We start from the raw sequence: 20,114 nt of genomic DNA on the forward strand, positions 1-20,114 counted from the left end.
CCCAGATTATGCACAGTGAGTGTGATATGGACTCCAATCAGAGGGGACCAGAGTGAGATCACCATACTCACAGGGTTTCCCATTGCAGAGGGTTGATTGTTAAGCACACTCGAGCCATGAAGTTTAAATATCAAGGGGCTCATCATGAACAGAAATATTTCTGATGCCATCCAGGACAACGTCCAGTTCTACAGACCTTACTGATCAGTCCACCTGTTCAAACAGCACTGCTAGGGTCTATGTTTGGAGCAGCAGCAGCAGCGGGAAGTCAGCATAGTCAGAGGAAGGAGAGTATGCTGTATTTAAAGGAACTCCCCTCCTGGAAGAGCTGGACTATACACTGGCATCTCCCCTGCAGCTCTAGGTAGAGAGGTGTAAGTAGCTTTTCTGTCTCTTTGCTCGCTATCAGCTTGGTGCCAGAGCTCCCTGGCATCGTTACTGCAACAGAGGAGACCCATGCAGGGAAGCACCTTGACAAGTGTATTTGACTGGGAGTCTTGAGGGGCAGTGTTCAGTCGGAACTACATTTCATTTTAACAACAGTCACTGAGCAGGCATGGTGGGAGACTGTGCCCTGTTTAGAAGTTTCCCTCAAGGGTAAGCCTCTTGAATTTCCCCCTTCTTTGGCTGATGACGCCCCATTGTGGCTGATGGGATGGGTCACCCTAAAGTACCCTCCACTGGGGTTTCATTCCTTTGTGCTCCCTATCTACAATGGAGAAGCTGGTTTAGCCTGACTTTTTCAGTACTTTGTCCTGAATAATTCCTATGCAGCACCTGTCTCATCATGAGCAGACTAGAAGCAAACAGTCTTCTGAAGGAGAGTTGCCTTACCATTCCTTCCGCAGGTCAGGACTCGTCAGGATGGTGGAGGCAATACGAGCTCCATTGATGGGGGGGTTTGAATACATGGGGCGGATCAGGATCTTCAGCTGGGATTCCACCCTCTTGGCCTCATCCACATCCTTGCAGATCACTGAGAAGGCACCCACACGCTCCCCTGAAACACAGTCCAAGTTAGATGATACCCATCCTACCACAACAGACAATGTTGTAGGCCTCCAGCATTTGGATTAGACTTGCCCTGGGACACCACAGCAGTCCCCATTTGCAGAAGGGACATCACAGGTAGAGTAGCATGAGCTTCCCCAGTACCCCAGCTCTGACCAGATCTCCCTTCTGTGCCAAAGGGGAGTGCCTCTAGGAGGCGAAAGGTCATGGATCTGGTAGGCATCCACCAGAAGGTAGGGATTTTTGGTCACTCATGGTGCAGGTGGCTTTCACATCTGCAATCTGCAAGTGAAAGGCTCCATATCTCATCATTAACCTCTGAGCCATCTTCCTTTCCCACTGCTTACCATAAAGGCCCATGTTCTTGGCATAGGACTGGGACAGAACAACATTAATGCCTTGCTCAATAAAATGACGCACAGCCCAGGAGTCCCGGTTTATGTCCCCGCTGGCAAAGCCCTGGTACGCCATGTCAAAGAATGCAAAGAGATTTCTTTTCTGCAAGGGAAAACAAAGATTCAATCACTCACCCTTCTAATGGCTGAATGTCCAGGGTCACCTATGAGCTGTAGGAATTAAGTCAGCAGCGTTACTAGATATTTATGCAGGGCCTCCCCCATATGTTACTGCACCAGCTGTGGGCCATTTCCACAACCACCAGGGCTCCTGGCTACTAAAAGGCAGCACAAAGTGGCACGCATAGTCACACATTATGGAGCACATACCAGTGCATTTGCATTCAAGGTGTGTACACACTAATCTTTGAGCTAAATACTTTGAGAACTGTGTGTCTGAAGGGAAGATTCATCATGTTAACCCCAGAGTATGTGACAGTTAGTCAGGTTGGTTGGCATCCTCCTGTCCCCCATCACTTCCTCTGTCCAATGGCCAAGATGGCACGAACATTTAGCTGGGTTCAGTGTTTTAGTCTTCTGACCCCTTCCATGACAAACATATTAATGCCCTAATGCTTTAACACAACTTAATAAGCCAACATCACTGGGTTCCCTTCTTCAATTCAGGAACCAAGCAATCATTTAGTAGCAGTGTCACCCTCAGCAAATCCTTACTGAAGTAGGAGTCTTTGGCCCTGGTTTACTAGAAACTGTTTCCAGTGCCACTGAGCCACAGATATATGCCATAGGCCAGGGTTGGCCAACCGGAGCCACATGCAGCTCCTCGGAAGTTAATATGCGGCTCCTTGTATAGGCACCGACTCTGGGGCTGGAGCCACAGGTGCCAACTTTCCAATCTGCCAGGGGGTGCTCACTGCTCAACCCCTGGCTCTGCCACAGGCCCTGCCCCCACTCCACCCCACTCCTTCCTGCCCCTTCCCCCTCGCCTCCTGCATGCCACGAAACAGCTGATTGGAAGGTGTGGGGAGAGAGGGGGAGGCGCTGATTGGTGGGGCTGCTGGTGGGTGGGAGGCACTGGGAGCAGGGGTGGGGGAGGTGATGGGGGGCTGCTGATGTATTACTGTGGCTTTTTGGCAATGTACATTGGTAAATACTGGCTCCTTCTCAGGCTTAGGTTGGCCACCCCTGCCATGGGCCTTAATATAAAAGGTATTTTTGGGGAGGGGGGAGAGAGACATTCTTCCTTGGCAGCTGGTCTCTGAAGTCTCAGATCTACAGATCTCCTGTTGTCGGCCACAAAAGTTTAGCTTCCTAATTTGAATCCCAAGTTTCAGCCTTCATTCTACTAGCCAATGTGTTGGACAAGATTCCTTTCAGGAATAGGAAAACCTACTTCAGCTAAAGAGATTGCCCTTTAAGTTGCTCGATAAAGAATGACGGTATCAAAGTAACACTCTATTCATCAACTCTTCTGTGTGTATTCAAACTCATCTTTGCTTGGTTTAGTGAAGTCTGTTCCTGGACATTCTATAACAGATTTAAAAGTAGCTATACTTGAATAAAAAAAAAACTTCAGAAACAGACTTCAAAGAGAAACTGCAGAACTAAAATTCATTTGCAAATTTAACACCATTAATTTGGGCTTGAATAGGGACTAGGAGTGCCTGGCTCATTACAAAAGCAGCTTTGCCTCTCCTGGAATTGACACCTCCTTATTAATTATTGGGAGTGGACTACATCCACCCTGATCAAATTGGCCCAATCAACACTGGTTCTCCAGTTGTGAAGTAACTCCCTTCTCTTCATGTGTCAGTATATAATGCCTGCATCTGTAATTTTCACTCCATGCATCTGAAGTGGTTTTTTACCCACAAAAACTTATGCCCAAATAAATCTGTTAGTCTTTAAGGTGCCACCAGACTCCTCGTTGTTCCTAAGGATGGAGATTCCACCACTCCCTAGGTAACCCACTCTAGTGCTTCACCACCCTCCTAGTGTAATAGTGTTTCCCAATATCCAACCTAGACCTCCCCCACTGCAACTTGAGACCCTTGCTCCTTGTTCTGTCATCTGCCACCACTGAGAACAGCCTAGCTCCATCCTCTTTGGAACCCCCTTTCAGGTAGTTGAAGGCTGCTATCAAATCCCCCCTCACTATTCTCTTCTGCAGATTAAACAATCCCAGTTCCCTCAGCCTCTCCTCATAAGTCATGTGCCCCAGCCCCCTAATCATTTTCGTTGCCCTCCGCTAGACTCTCTCCAATTTGTCCACGTCTGTAGTGGGGTGAACAAAACTGGACACAGTACTCCATGTGCAGCCTCTCCAGTGCTAAATAGAGGAGAATAATCACTTCTCTCAATCTACTGGCAATGCTTCTACTAATACAGCCCAATATGTCGTTGGCCTTCTTGGCAACGAGGGCACACTGCTGACTCATATCCAGCTTTTTGTCCACTGTAATCCGCACTCCTTTTCTGCGGAACTGCTGCTTAACCGGTTGGTCCCCAGCCTGTAGCAGTGCATGAGGTTCTTCCTTCCTAAGTGCAGGACTCTGCACTTGTCCCTGTTGAACCTCATCAGGTTTCTTTTGGCCCAATCCTCTCATTTGTCTAGGTCACTCTGGACCGTATCCCTACCCTCCAGCGTATTTCCATAGAATGCTGAGTGTTTGACCTGTGAGTATGTGATGTGAATTCTGCTTCTGCACCGTCCAATACACTTGGGCTCCCCTCTACTTTAGACAGGTAAGGTTGCCATCCAAGTTGACAAGGGACAAATGGGCCATTGCTCAATAGAGACCAAAGACTACATAACAAGACTTTGCTCTAAGAAAGTCTAGGAACGTGGCACAATGTCAAAAGTAGTATCAACACAGATATGACATACACACCAGGCCACCCCATAACTCACCTTCACCACAGCAGCCAGCTCCTTCCATTGCTCTGGTCGGGGATCCACACCAGTGGGGTTGTGAGCGCAAGCGTGGAAGAGAATGACACTCTGCTCGGGAATTTTCTAAAGAAGATGTTACAGAGAGTGACATGAGACAAGAGATGTTTAAAGCGATGTTTCTTCTTCAGCTGCCGATAACTAAGCCACAGGCAAGCAATGAGTTAGAAGGCACAGCAATATCAGAAATGAGGAGTAAGAGGTGAGTAGCAGTAAATCAACTTGTGCTCAAGAGTGTGATGAGTTTTGTAGAGCCTTTAGAGAAATGGTTCTTAATCAGGGGGTACATCAACTCATCTAGATATTTATCTGGGGTTACAGCAGGCTACAAAAAAAGCACTAATTAAGTCCATACAAAATAAAATTTCATACAGACATTTCCGCTCTGTATACAATACACTGAAATGTAAGCACAGTATTTATATTCCAATGGATTTATTTTTATAATTAAACGGCAAAAATGAGAAAGTCAGCAATTTTGCACAGTAATAGTGTACTGTGACACTTTTGTATTTTTATGTCGGATTGTGTAAGCAAGTAGTTTTTAACTGAAGTGAAACTTGGGGTACACAAGACAAATCAGACTTTTGAAAGGGGTACAGCAGTCTGGAAAGGTTGAGAACTGCTGCTTTAGAGGTTCAAATGACTACTAGAAATTGCAACTACAGGATGAGGGAGCTGCTCAGAGGCCCGAGATTCAGGCTCAGCCTAGAAGATAAGTAAGTAGGGTCATGAGACTACCAACACTACCTTCCCCCTTTGCTCCCATCTCAACAGTCAACTCACAGAAATGTCATCCAAGGCTCCAGTGAAGTCAAAGCCGCAAGTCTTGGGATCATAGTAGCGATAGGCATGCAGCTGCATGCCAGCATCCCTAAAAATGGGGGTGTGGTTGCCCCAGGATGGTTTGGGCAGGTACACGTCACGGCTGTACTTGAAGAATCGTTGCTACAGCAGACAGAGAGAGCAAGTTCAACTGGTGTATTCCATTACTGCACATAGGAAAGTCAGTCTCCCAGCAGTAAGAAGTTTAAATCAATGCATGAGCTTCAGCCACAGATGTCCCCTCTCCTCCCATCACCATTTCTCAGGGACTCACCAAGAAACTGGCTCCAACTCTTAGAGACCCAGTCCCAGAAATCGTCTGTACGGTGACATACTATAAGGAAAAGGGATGCAAATGCGTAAGATGCCAAACTACTACACAAAAAATATCTATTCTTAACTCATCAATACCTAAATCCCGTTCAAGACAGCAAGTTAATTCTGCAGGCCTGAGAAGTTAAAAACAATGTTCCATGGATCTTTTACTCAATTTCAAATGGTAACTTACAATACAAACTGAGATTAAAAGTTAGCTAAACAGCAAGACATGGCTCTACATTAGTTGAAATACTGTCTCATCACAGGGACTGGAAGCCAGGAATTGCTGAGCTCCACCTCCAGTTCTAACACTGTCTTCTTTGTGCCCTTGGACAAGGTCACTTCCCCTCTTAAGTGAGTTTTTCAGAAGTGCTCAGAGTTGCCTTCAATGGCAGCAGAGTTAGGCCAATGCCACGGTTAGACCAGAACACATGGTTCTATTCCTGGCTGGATGACCATGGGCAAGGCATGCAGGCTTTGTTGTCTCAGTTCTCTCCTCTAAAATGGGGACAACGATATTGACCTCCGTTGTAAAGCACTCTGAGATGTGCCGAGGCAATGCACTGCAAGAGCTAGAAGTATTATCCGTTGCTCTTTAAACACTCTGCAAGAGAAATGTCGGCTCGTGGTTATGGAATTCTTTTGTTGACAAGTACAAAGCTTACAGGGTGGCCTGTTAGAACAGCCCTACTTGTACAGTATTTTAGTCCAGTCTTCCACCTAGCTCTTTACCCGGCCATTCTTGATAACCTCATTGGTGTCACCCAGTGCCAGCTCAGCTGATGCCTTATTGAACTCCGCCAGCCCTGCAATGGGTAAGTACTCCTTGTCCATCATCTTAGCAGCTATCTGGGCCTCCGCCTAAGAAAGGAACACACATGTTCAGTTTCTGCGAACTTGTTACAGGCTCCCTAAGGCTCTGCCAGAGGTAATATATATTAATAAGTTTCCTTCGCTTAGCACTCATTACAATGGTAAGGTACCACCCAAGAATATAAACTGGCCATCAAGTTTAGGCTTGAAATTAGGTCAAGGTTTCTAACTATCAGAGGAGTGCAGTTCTGGAACAACCTTCCAAGAGGAGCAGTGGGGCCAAAAACCTAACTGTCTTCAAGACTGAGCTTCATAAGTTTATGGAGGGGATGGCATGATGAGACTGCCTACAATGGCATGTAGCCAATCTGTGACTGCTTGCAGTCAGTATCTCCAATGGCGGGACGGGACACTAGATGGGGAGAGCTCTGAGTTACTACAGAGAATTCTTTCCCAGGTGTCTGCCTAATGGTCTAACTGATGGCCATATTTGGGGTCAGGAAGGAATTTTCCTTCAGGTCAGATTGGCAGAGACCCTGGGGGTTTTCACCTTCCTCTGCAATGTGGCACGAGTTACTTGCAGGTTTAAATGCGTGTAAATGGTGGACTCTCTGTAACTTGAAGCCTTTAAACCATGATTTGAGGACTTCAGTAACTCAGCCAGAGATTAGGGGCCTATTACAGGAGTTGGTGGGTGAGATTTTGTGGCCTGAAATGTGCAGGAGGTCAGACTAGATGATCACAGAATATCAGGGTTGGAAGGGACCCCAGGAGGTCATCTAGTCCAACCACCCTGCTCAAAGCAGGACCAATCCCCAATTTTTTCCCCAGATCCCTAAATGGCCCCCTCAAGGATTAAACTCACAACCCTGGGTTTAGCAAGCCAATGCTCAAACCACTGAGCTATCCCTCCCCCTGTCCACATGCCACACAGGTCAGATAGTAGCAGCAAGAACAATGGATTTCAACCACATTCTCCTTAGCACATTCATCCCACCTAATGCAAAGACACCTGTATTGTGTCCAGAGTCTATTAAACGGTATGAATGGAGATGAGCATTTGGGAGGGGAACATACCAGTAGACCCAGAACAGAGGGACGGTCATTGCCAAGGCTCAGATGCCTGGAGAAAATTTCCCTCAGAGAGGCTGATTTCAATGAGTTTGACAATACAGATCTGTGTCCAATTTCCCTGTCCAAAATTTCAGATTGGATTAGAGAGAAGCCAGTAAGATTCAGTGGAATTTATGAGACTGCCCCTTATTAGATTAGCATCAGCTCTTTCTCACTGACACAGCATGGTTTAGGGAAGGGCTCTTTGCATCAGTCTTGTTTAAAAAAAAAAAAAATCTTAAAAGTTTAAGAGATCCAGGCAGCATGATCCCCAAGGGGGAGCCCAGAGCCTAGTCTGACATCATGGAAGTCATAGGCAAGATTTGTTATTTACTTCAACGGGAGCAGGATTTGATCCTAGAGAAGTATTTTAGTTCTTCCTTCAGATGTCAGTCAACTTGATCCAACAGTCATTTTCCAGACCACCCTAGTGCTGGCAATAGGAACTCACACTAACCCCATCTGCCAAATGTTTGTTTAGAAGCAAAGTCTTTCCTATGGATCAATCTCTGAGACCTTCTTCACCCCACAGACTCCTGGCTACAGTACTTCATATCACGTGATGCTTGGATTTTACCCCCTATACCACCTGGTGCTAGGCTTACTTTGCGAACGCTGTTCAGGACATATGGCTTCCCGTTATCGTCCCGGTACGCCCCAACACCCAGGTTCATCTTCTTAGCATTGGTGTCTCGTTTAAAGGCTTCAGTCACCCCCAAAATAGGATCAGGGGGTCCCATCTCCACATGAGACCACCAGGAGCTGCAACAAGGAATAGAAGTGGGAGGATTAGGGTTATGAACAGAAGGAAATGGTCCGTGGCCTATTGCTGTTCGTTATATCCTGGCCTATGGGCCAACTGTAACAGGATCTCTTTGGCACTGGTATCATCATACTTATACCCTCACTCCATTCATTTTTTGCCATTGTCTTTTGAACCTTTTGGTGTTTAAAATAAAATTAACGAGTCTCCCTCCTGTAGAGGGCATCATTGATGTTCCCTGGGGCACGCCAACGAGTCCCCCTCCCGTAGAGGGTATTGTTGACGGATTCTGGGGCAACTCATATGACACTGTATTCCAGCTTCCTGAAGCCCACTTCAGCGGCACTTCAGGGGAGACCGACTGAACACCCTTGTGCTCAGTCTACTGCAGCACACGCCCTGGTGCTCAGTACCTGGTGATGCAGCCTTCACCTCCAGCGATCCCTGCACCCCAAAAACCTTGGCCACAAACACAGTCCCGTTCAGTCCTCTTGTCTGTGCATCCTATACTTGGTTCATATTAAGAAGGGGTGTGAAGAGGTGTCTCGGGGAGTCCCAAACCAAGGTGCATGCTAGAGGTGGAAAGTAAAAGGGTCCTCACCTCTATCTCTGGTTGTGAGAAACTCTCCGAGGATTCCCGATCACACCCTGCTTGCTGTGCCAATCTGTTAAGCAAGAAGATTTTTTCCCCAAGAATCAGACCGCATAGGCAAATACTGAAGGAGGATTTATTTATGGCACCGGGAAGACTGGTAAACAGCTTCGAAAGTATGGTGTTACAGTGACCAGTTATATACATTTTCTTATTAATTTATTTGCATTTATTTGTACTTACAGGGACATTGTTACAAAGAAAGAGAGAACTCTTAACAAAGATAATAATAGGAACATACATACCTATAGAAACCATCCTGATTACATCAATTATCTATGACTACCTTGAGGGGGGAGAGGCGGGCTGGGGTGGGGCAGGAATGAGTACTTACAGATATCTGGGGGCCCTGGGGGTGGCCAGCATTGTCCTATCTTACCAATAAGCTGAGTTACTGGGTGGACATTTGAATATCTAAATTTTTACATATTGACAGAAACCACTGTCCTTGGGCCTCTAAAGCATTCCTGCTTGATCTGCGATTTTTGACTTAGTTGTTAGCTAAATTTTACCTCTTGCCTGACACAGATATGGCATAAGCGCTGCTGCACTGCTGTCAAGCATCATCTGAGGGAAAAGCCAGCCTCTTTGTTGTAACTGAAAGGGTTCTGTATGAATGCAACAATGCACTTTACCAGGGCATTTCCAAGCCAGCAGGATTATTGTGTGACCTGGATACCTCAAGAAGTGACAATTTTAATCTGGACTCTAAATTCAAGAAGCTGTGTCTCTCCATTAAGCTGCATGCACAACTAAAGACTGTACTCATCCCCCACTCCAGACTAAGAACTTTTATGGTGGCAGACGCAGTTAAGAGCCCTGCTAATTAGAGTAATCCTGGACACAAAACAATTTACATTCCATTACATGCTCAAATCACAAGAGATCTGGAAAAACATTCAGACTTGCTTCAGCTAAGCAAACAGCTCCAGCTCAATCCAGACTCTCTGTAAATCATTAATGGGTAGCAACTAAGGGGTCTGATGATTTTCAGATGTGCTGGGCAGCCAGAACTCCACTGGAGTCAATGGAAGCTGAGGATTTTCAGCACTAAAATTAATATAAGGCACTAAAAAGGCTGTAAACAGACAAAAACCACAGTTGCATTTTTTACGCTGTCCTAGATGCATCTTTAGTACTGCTCTGTGATGGTAGGGACCACTCCTACTTCTAACAAACTGGGAAAATCCTCAGTATGTTTTATGACTATTGTATAAAGTGACAGAGATAAATCACAGCTTTAGAAGAGTTAAGACAGCCCTCAGCTGGTGGGAGAATTCACCTAGCTGGCTCTATCTCCGGGAAGCCTGGGATTAAGAGGAGACTTAATCCCTAAAAGAACTCTAGAAATAATGGGGGAGAATTTGGGGGGGGGAGGGGAGGAGTTGAGAGAGACTGGCCAGGATGTGTCACTGAAAAGGCTGGCAGTGTCAAAGATAGAGGGACCAGGCTGTAAGCAGCATAGGCTGTTTCCCCCAACTCAGAGATGGGTACTAAGCCTAACTCACCTGAGCTATCAATAAAGACATTAAGATTAGGTAAGGCAGTATGTGTGCAGGCCTGTTATTTTAAATGAATTTCTCTAAGCACTGTGTACCTTTTGGGAAAGTGTCATGCTTTATTTTACAAATTTATTTTGCATCTGAAGTAGTAGTGTTTTACCCATGAAAGTTTATGCCCAAATAAATCTGTTAGTTTTTAAGGTGCCACCAGACTCCTTGTTGTTTTTGTGGATATAGACTAACACGGCTACCCCCTGACACTTGACATGCTTTATTTTGAAGACACTGTTCCTGTATCACTGCAAACATGTTGTCACAGGCTCTCAAAGGGAAACCCTGGCAGGGTCCAACCACCCCAGTTAGACCCGCTGAATTAGTCACGTTTCTAGGTCCTGGTTTGAGAGAGGGCAAACTGGAGAAGGCCTGATCCCTCTGGGGGTACACTCAGAGACCCTGATGTTGGGAACACTGGGGCATGGCCACTAGCTAACTCGAGGGGATGGAAGACCACAAGTGTCGATGAAGCCCCCTCGCACTAGGCCCCTGTGTCCTTGCCCCTCCCCCTCCTGCCTGGAGGCACTCGCAGCAGCTCTGCGTGCTAGGCCCAAGTGTCCTTGGCCCCCCCGCCTGGAGGCACACACAGCAGTTATGCTGAGAATCTGCAACAGTATGTTGCAGAGTCAGACTGCCTGAAACTAAGCAAGGCCAAACAGGGGAGATATGGAAGAACAATGCTGAATAAAGCAGCTTTATGTATAGTTTAACAAATGATACAGAGAATCAGGGAACTAGCTGGGAACTGGATTGGCTGGCTATATGGATACTTGGAGCAGCTTGCTATTGGATAAGTATGCTGGGAAAAAGGATGTATAAAAGCCTGTGTAACTTCCTGCTCTGTTGTGCAGGATTTGAGATTTTATTCTCCCTGTACCTTTTTGAAGCTTCAAATAAACTTTTCTGCTTCTCCACCCCGTTGTGATTATTGGGTGCAGCACACCGGGTAACGAACCAACTCAAGCTGTTGTTCAGCCTCTCGGCACTGGGTGCCGGCAACAGCTTTTGGCGTCCCTGGATGGGCTCGAGGCTGCAATTTAGCCTTGCCCGGACCCCTCCTGGAGGTCGAGGATTGCGGCGAGAACCGACGCCCAGCGCGCACCGGTGAGTTCATCGGGGGCCTCGGAGGAGACGCGATTTGATCGACCCCAGAGGGCACAACGGTGCAACGCACTCATATAGTGGAGAAGCTGTTGTGGACCACGGTGAAGAACCGGTTCCTTGGATCAGGTAGGATCCTTTAAAATCCGGATTATATGCTCTGTTGGAACCTGGGGACGCCCAGAGTTACCCTGTAGGTATGGGACAGGGACAGAGCTCAGAGGTTAGGGCACGGTGTACGCCCCTAGAGTGCATTCTAGCAAACTGGAAGGTATTTGGTGCGGATCCGATGACTAAGAGCCAATTAAAACGATTCTGTACAGTTGACTGGCCTCAATATCAACTAGAGGACCAGGAGTGGTGGCCACCAGGAGGGTCAATTAATTACAACACGATCCTCCAATTAGTTTTGTTTTGTCAGTGAATGGGTAAATGGAATGAACATATGTATGCGCATTTGTTTCTGACTTTATGTACTCGACCAGATATTTTACAGCGCTGTAATCTGACTCCAACTGGTTTGGTAGCAGCTAATGTTAGTCCCCAGACCCCCACCCCCACTGTAATGGCAGAGCCGGTGTCCCCTTCGGCCCCTACACCCACACCTTGTAAGTCCCCAATGGTTGGCCTATACCCCTTAATCACTGAAACTAAAGTCGCCCGGTCTGGATCAGACAGGCGTCCTGCCACAACTATGCAGGTTTATACTCATGTGCCCTTTAATCCTGTGGATTTGGCTGCTTTCAAAGCACAGGCAGGAGAGTTTTCCACCAACCCAAGCAGGTTTATATCAGTCTTTGAGGGGTGCCTCAGTAGTCACAAGCCGGACTGGGATGATTGTAACGTCCTCCTGCGAACCCTACTGTCTGAGGTTGAAAGACAACAGGTTGTGTCCAAGGCAAGGGAGGAGGCACAGAGACGGTACGACCGGGATCGTATTAATGTCCCTGACCCGGATGCACAAGTCCCCCGAGCAGACCCCAGGTGGGATCCAAATGATCATGGGGATATGACCCGCCTTACCTCCTATAAGGAGTTGCTTTTGCATGGACTCCGTCACTCAGCTGTCCGACATAATAATTGGGCAAAGCCATATGAAGTAATGCAGGATTTAAAAGAAAGCCCAGGGGCCTTTCTACAGCGTATTCGGGACACCATTCGACAGAACACTAATGCAGACCCCGATGATCAGGCAACTGAGTCAATTATTAAGGGAATTTTTACGAGCAGAGCAGCCCCTGATATTAAGAGAAAGTTACAGAAAAAGGAGGATTTAATGGGTATGACCATGGCACAAATTTTAGAGACTGCAAACCGAGCTTATAGTCTGAGAGAGACAGAGAAGGAAAGAAAGCAAGTGAGATTGATGGTAACAGCGGTACAGGCCGGCACTAAGAGAAGTGGCCGGGGAGGAAGGGGCCGTGGACGCGACCGTCCGGGCCTGCAGGAGAGACGACTGGGTCGCAACCAGTGTGCCCTGTGTCGACAGGAGGGACACTGGAAAAATGAGTGCCCAAAGAGGAAAGAAAAGGGGGGTGCCCCTATGATGGCGATGGTGGAGCAGGAATAGGGGTGTCAGGGGAGACGGACCACCCTACCCCCGGAACCCCGAGTAAAGATGCGGGTGGGAAGCTCAGAAATAGATTTTTTAGTGGACTCTGGAGCGGCCCGAACTGCCGTAAATCAGCCTCTTCAGTTGCCAGTAGCAGATTCCCTTACTGTGGTGGGAGCCACAGGCAGGGACACCAAGTGCCTAGTGTATGCCCCAGCGGAATGTGCTTTGGGAGACAGGACTATATCCCACAAGCTGGTATACCTCCCTGAGTGTCCAACACCTCTGCTGGGACGGGATCTACTTTGTCGCCTCGGTGCCACCCTGCATTTTACTGAGGACGAAATAACCCTTACCTTACCCCCTGAGAATGCCTGGATCATGACCCTTGCAGTTGAGCCCTCAGTCATGCAAGCCCCAGAATGGAGCCCGTGGAAAGACCAGGTGTACCCCCTCGTGTGGGCATCAGGGATTCCAGGAAAGGCCACCCACCAGACCCCTATTACTATTCAGCTCATACCAGGGAAAGGCCCAGTGCAAGTAAAACAGTATCCAATCAAGAGGGAAGCCAGAGAAGGTTTACAGGAAACTATAGATCGATTCCTAATGTATGGTATTCTCCGGGAATGTCAGTCAGCCTGGAACACTCCCATTCTACCCGTACAGAAGCCTGATGGCACGTATCGGCTGGTACAGGACCTAAGGGCAGTCAATGAACGGGTTAAGACTCTGCACCCTCTTGTCCCTAACCCGTACACCTTATTGGCTTCTATAGGGGGACAGTATACCCATTTTTCAGTCCTTGATCTGAAAGATGCTTTCTTTACCATCCCAGTTGCCACCCCATCACAGGAGATCTTCTCCTTCGAGTGGGAGGACCGAAAAAGGGTTAAAAAGCAACTTTGCTGGACAGTGTTGGCCCAGGGATTTAAAAACTAAAAAAAATTGATGGAAGCCCCGGCTCTGGGCCTGCCAGATCTCTCTAAGCCGTTTCAGTTGTATGTACATGAACGAAGGGGGGTGGCCCTAGGAGTGCTTACACAGCTGTTAGGAGCATGGACGCGTCCTGTGGCTTATTTTTCTAAGCAATTGGATCAGGTTGCAAAGGGTTGGCCGGCATGTTTACGGGCGGTCGCAGCTACTGCCCTATTGCTTGAGGAAGCCGAGAAGCTAACATTGGGAGGGGTTATGCAAATCTATACTCCCCATATGGTCTGAGCCTTATTGGCTGCAAAGGGAGGGCTTTGGCTCACCCAGGCTCGGATTGCTGGGTACCAGGCTAAGCTGTTAGAGAACTCTGAAGTCACCTTACAGCCTTGCCCCTCCCTTAACCCAGCCACTCTCTTGCCAGAAACAGAGGAACAGAAACATGACTGTTTAGAGATCATAGATGTCCAGTACTCCAGCCGTCCGGATTTAAAGGATGTACCCCTCCCAAATGCAGATTATGAGTGGTACACTGATGGTAGCAGTACTGTAATAGATGGGCAAAGGAGGGCGGGTTATGCTGTTGTGACCCTCCATGACACTGTGGAAGCTGAAGGTTTGCCTGCTGGGACCTCTGCCCAGCTTGCCGAACTAATAGCCCTGACCCGTGCACTTGAACTGTCAAAAGGAAAGCGGGTCAACATTTTTACTGATTCAAAGTATGCTTTTGGTGTGCTGCATGCTCATGCTGGCCTATGGAAGCAAAGGGGAATGCTGACAGCCCAAGGCTCCCCAGTCAAGTACGGGCCCCAAATCCTCCAGCTCCTAGAAGCTGTACAACTCCCCTCGGAAGTGGCGGTGGTACACTGTAAAGCCCATCAAAGGGAGGATCAAGATGTGGCCAGAGGTAACGCCCGGGCAGATAGAGAGGCTAAGCATGCTGCCACCCTGCCATCCCCTCAGACTGAGAATGCCCATATGCATGCCCTTATCCCATCAGTAAGGGAGCTTCCAACCCCTCAGTACTCTGGGGAGGAGAGACAGCTAACTGACAAACTCAGTCTTCGGGAAAAGGAGGGATGGCTCCATTCCCCAGAAGGGAAGGTCCTCTTACCAAAGGGCCTGATCCGGCCGGTGCTGCAGAAACTACATCAAACCACTCATGCTGGCAGGGAAGCACTTATCCAGCTAATGGGAAAATACTTTATCACTTCCGGACTCCGACCCCTGGCTGCCCAGGTACAAGCGGACTGCTTAGTCTGCCAAAAGAATAACCCCCGACCGGGACATCCTGTGCCACCAGCTGCCTAGAACCCACTCCGGGCCCCGGACAAGTGTGGCAAATAGACTTTACTGAGTTTCCCCGGACTCAAGGGTTCAAATATCTCCTTGTTATAGTGGATCGGTTCAGCGGATGGCCAGAAGCCTTCCCATGCCGTAACTGCACTGCCAGGACAGTGGCCCTCAAGGTTGTTAAGGAGATCGTTCCTCGCTTTGGACTCCCCCTGTGGATGGAATCTGACAATGGGACACACTTCACGTCAAAAATCATTCAAAGCATCTCACATGCCTTACAGATCCCCTGGAAACTCCATACGCCCTGGAGACCGCAAGCCAGTGGGGTCGTGGAGCGTACCAATCAGACCCTTAAACGGCATCTCTCAAAAGTGTGCCAAGAAGCCTCACTGCGATGGCCTGATGCTTTGCCCCTCGTCCTACTCCGTATCCGCGTTCTCCCAAAGGGTAGATTAGGGCTCAGTCCCTTTGAAATTATGTTTGGAAGGGCATGGCCCATGAATGGCACCCCAGTTCTGTCAGGGGAATGGGAGTTGGATAATGTTTTTTTGTCACAGTATATGTGTTCCCTGTCTGCTGTTCTCTTGTCTCTTCACAGGTATACCAAGGATTCCCAGCCTCTCCCCTTGGACTCTCCCGTCCACTCCTTACAGCCCGGTGACTCTGTGCTTGTTCGCACCTGGAAAGACGAGCCTCTCCAGGAAAAGTGGAAAGGACCCTATACCGTCCTGCTGATCTCCCATACAGCGGCAAAAATCGAGGGACACAAGAACTGGATCCATCACTCTCGTCTAAAGGCAGTACCTGCCCCCTCGTCAGCAGAACAGTGGACCATCCAACCTGCTGACTCCTCATCTAGTGACGATCTCGGGCTAAAGCTACTGTTTAAAAGACACAAATAGCGGGCACCTTAATGCTAAAATGGGCCCACCCAGGTACTGGAGACCCTGGGTTGGGAAAACTCTGGTAATAATTAATTGGGTAACATTGTTATTCTTTGTATTGGTATTTCCAAATTGTGCATATCGGGAGCATAACTCCTTTGTTTTGCTTGCGCACCATGTTGCTACTTTAACAAACCAGACTGATTGCTGGGTGTGTGCTCCAACTCCACTATCCCCCAAAACGGGAATGCCCCTTGACATGCTGCCCTTGACCCTAGCAGAATTAGCCACCACCAAAGAGCAGGAAAGAACGGACTCACCGTTCTGGAATAAGACCTCTTTACAGCAAGCCACCTATCAGGACCAGGAGTATTCAGTTGCAGTACTCACTGAGGGAGTGTTATGTTTTACCCGAAACCAATCTGATCCCTATGGGCATCCTGTGGGAAAGAGCTCCTGTGTTATTACACAGTGGGCTGATGGGTATTGGATAAAGACCAACAGGGGAGGCCAACGGTGTGGGTGTAATGGTTCCTCCCCTTTTAGGGAAACACTTACAAATAATCTTACCACAAAAAAGGGGTTTGGAAATGTAACTTGCCGTCCAGTTAATATCTCCAATGTAGCAAGCCAATGGTGGGTTTGTAGTGGTTCCTATGGCGAGTGTAATTTGAACGGCACAATTAGAAATGCCCCCACTTGTACCCAATCAGGAGGATGGGATGCCCCCCCTAGGGGCATATGAACTGTTTGGAAAAGCAGCCTTAAATATTCCAGGAATCCCCTTAAGAAACAGTCCTTATTGGGCCCTACAGGGTCACTATTTTGTATGTGGCCGAAAGGCTTACAAGGTGCTGCCAGCCAACTGGACAGGTAGCTGTTATATAGCTCATGGAGTTCCTCATCTTTCCATAACTGCCACACTGCCCAAAGGAAAGATTAGAAATGCCCGAGACACCTCTGTTGAGTCACGAGAAAAGACCCTGCGGCGACTGACTAAGGCATTGGCGGGCAATATGAAGAATCCCCTCACAACCGAGAAGCTGGTAGGGTGCTCTGTACTGGGAATAGCGCCACTGTTTACCGGGCCAGCCCTGGCATGCATAGGCCGCTATACTGTAAGGCTGCAGATGGTACTTGAGAAAGTGGCCTTAGAGTTAGAGGACTCGGTTAGTGATTTAGGGTCAGCAGTAAAAACATTAAATGAAGAGGTACAGCAGCTCAGGACGTTTTCCCTCCAAAACAGGCTGGCTTTGGACTATCTCTTGGCATCCCAAGGAGGGGTTTGTGCCCTTATCGGGCCCCGATGTTGTGTATATGTAAATGATAGCAGTTATGAGATCTATGAAAAGGTGGTACAGGCTGAAGCCCATGCCCGAGCCGGAGCACAGGTTGCCTATACTGCCCCAGAGAACGATTGGTTGCAAACCTTGTTTTCAGGCTGGGGTTTGTCGTCTTGGCTTGGTGGTTTATTTAGCCTGCTATTGAAACTTCTCTTTCCTGTATTGCTTGTATTACTGGTATTATGCTGTGCAGTATCATGTGTCAGGGCCCTTTTGCAAAAGTTAATAAGTCATTCTCTTCAGGGCTATCACAAAGTGCTTATGCAAAGTCCTATTGTAAAGAAATAAGTAGCCCAAGTGAGAAAACTCAGAGCCAAGGCTGTTGAGTGTTCTCAAAGGGGGGAGTTGTTGGGAACACTGGGGCATGGCCACTAGGTAACTCGAGGGGATGGAAGACCACAAGTGTCGATGAAGCCCCCTCGCACTAGGCCCCTGTGTCCTTGCCCCTCCCCCTCCTGCCTGGAGGCACTCGCAGCAGTTATGCTGAGAATCTGCAACAGTATGTTGCAGAGTCAGACTGCCTGAAACTAAGCAAGGCCAAACAGGGGAGATATGGAAGAACAATGCTGAATAAAGCAGCTTTATGTATAGTTTAACAAATGATACAGAGAATCAGGGAACTAGCTGGGAACTGGATTGGCTGGCTATATGGATACTTGGAGCAGCTTGCTATTGGATAAGTATGCTGGGAAAAAGGATGTATAAAAGCCTGTGTAACTTCCTGCTCTGTTGTGCAGGATTTGAGATTTTATTCTCCCTGTACCTTTTTGAAGCTTCAAATAAACTTTTCTGCTTCTCCACCCCGTTGTGATTATTGGGTGCAGCACACCGGGTAACGAACCAACTCAAGCTGTTGTTCAGCCTCTCGGCACTGGGTGCCGGCAACACTGAGAAGGGACAGGGGTGCAACTAGCCCTGTAACCGCCGCACCTAGCACAACAGAGTCAAAATCCTGATCACAGCTGCTGGACATTACCGTAATGTAAGTGTTTGAATAAAGAGTGCAGACCCTCATAATAAGCACAGACCGTGTGAATTTAGAAAGACCTCTCAACTCAATACTGTTACATTTAGCCCATAGAACTGCTCTGACTGGGTGTGGTGTGCAAAAATTCACATTCCATTGTGGAGAATTGCAGCTTTCTATAGCACTTGAATTCAAATGTGTTACACCACCCTTCATGGCCCTGAACGACATAAAAGGCACTGACAGGCTCTCACTTATCTTGCACCTGATCAGGGAGAATAAGTCAGTTTGCTAGCACTATCCCTTTTCTCCAGTGAATTATGATTTCAGGGTTTGATGGTCCAACTCTGCCCTCTACATCAAAGCAAGAGCTCTGTTTTCTTTCAGTGGGAGCTTTGCTCCCCAAAGAGTGCAGAACTAGTGCCTCAGAGAGCCCCCAGGGTTATTTTTTCTAGCAACCTGCTTTTATCTGCCCTACTGTCACTCCAAGGAAGAGGGAGAGCCCTCTTAATGTCAAGGACACACCAGACAGACTGTAAAAAAACAAAACAAAAAAACCCTTGTTATTTCTGTTGGGCCACAGCTAACACACAGCTGCACTCAATGTCTGCAGGCAGTAGAGGTGACACAGAGAATGAGGCCTGGAATTTTTAACCTGCACCCTCAATTTGATGAGCAGGTACAGTTTTAATGAGAGTCCCCATCATGAACAGCAGGACTATTAAGGAGAATACCTCATGCAGCTCTGAGCCAGAGAACAATAGACCAACAATCTTTATACTGAGGGCTTATCATAAATATATATCTTCACCCCCTACCCTAGGATCAGGTGGTTTGGGAAGTTTCTGGCAGAATGTGACAAGTGACAGGAGATTACCACTGAGAGGCAGTGAGATCATGGACAAGGTGCTGCACGGGGACTCAGGAGATCTGGGTTCTTTTCTTGCTCTGCCACTGACCTATGATACACCAGGTCAGTCACTTCTCCTCTGTGCCTCCATTTCCTATCCCACCATTTGTCTTGTCTATTTAGATTGTAAGGTCTTTAAGACAGGGACTGTTACTGTGTGTGTGTAGCACCTAACACAACGGAACCCAATCTCAGTTGGGCCCTCTGGCCACTACTATAATATAAATAGTTGTCTAGGTCTATTTTTATGTAGCCCTCATCACCATATCAATCCTTTATTAAAGTCCACTTCTCTATTGCTACTGGGAGGAGTATCTTGAAAGGATGTAAGGATGCATGTCAGCACAAGCCTTAGGGTCCTTATTTAGTTTTAAAATTGACAATATTTTTGTTTTGGAATTTATGGACGGTTGATTATAGAAGCTGTTCATATTTTAAGTGCGGTGTCAGCTGACGGAGGAGGAAGAATCAATCATGTGTTTTGGATATTCATCCTCAGTTCATCTGCTTTAAAGGTGCGTATGAGCAGCCAGAGCTTTTAAAGCTACTTTATGTTATGCAGAATATTGTTTTGTGTTCCTTCAGAAGTGACTGTCTCTGCAAATAACTGGTAACTGCCCTGAACATGGTTTGTGGTGTTTCCACTTTACAAGAGAGCCATAAAAAAAATTATCTGTACACTAGTGAACCTCCTGCGACACACACACACCCCTACCAATTTTTTAGATACTTAGATTGAGCTGAAAAAGCATAGGCTACTTTTGCAGGACCCTTGAA

The 20,114-nt window shown here is 47.5% G+C and overlaps 1 protein-coding gene across 1 annotated transcript in view; it reads right to left on the reverse strand.

Annotated features, from left to right (window-relative positions):
- Positions 1 to 20,114, reverse strand: part of GOT2 (glutamic-oxaloacetic transaminase 2) — a 34,815-nt gene that overhangs the window by 10,212 nt on the left and 4,489 nt on the right. The window contains exons 2-8 of the mRNA XM_073307151.1: positions 7,992 to 8,148; positions 6,193 to 6,321; positions 5,417 to 5,476; positions 5,104 to 5,265; positions 4,279 to 4,383; positions 1,359 to 1,509; positions 835 to 1,000 (exon numbers count right to left, since the gene is read on the reverse strand). Coding sequence (XP_073163252.1) covers positions 835 to 1,000; positions 1,359 to 1,509; positions 4,279 to 4,383; positions 5,104 to 5,265; positions 5,417 to 5,476; positions 6,193 to 6,321; positions 7,992 to 8,148 — 930 coding nt within the window. The remainder of the gene's footprint in view (positions 1 to 834; positions 1,001 to 1,358; positions 1,510 to 4,278; positions 4,384 to 5,103; positions 5,266 to 5,416; positions 5,477 to 6,192; positions 6,322 to 7,991; positions 8,149 to 20,114) is intronic.

The sequence above is a fragment of the Lepidochelys kempii genome, chromosome 12, assembly GCF_965140265.1.
Source record: "Lepidochelys kempii isolate rLepKem1 chromosome 12, rLepKem1.hap2, whole genome shotgun sequence".
NCBI classification, from domain to species: Eukaryota; Metazoa; Chordata; order Testudines; family Cheloniidae; genus Lepidochelys; species Lepidochelys kempii.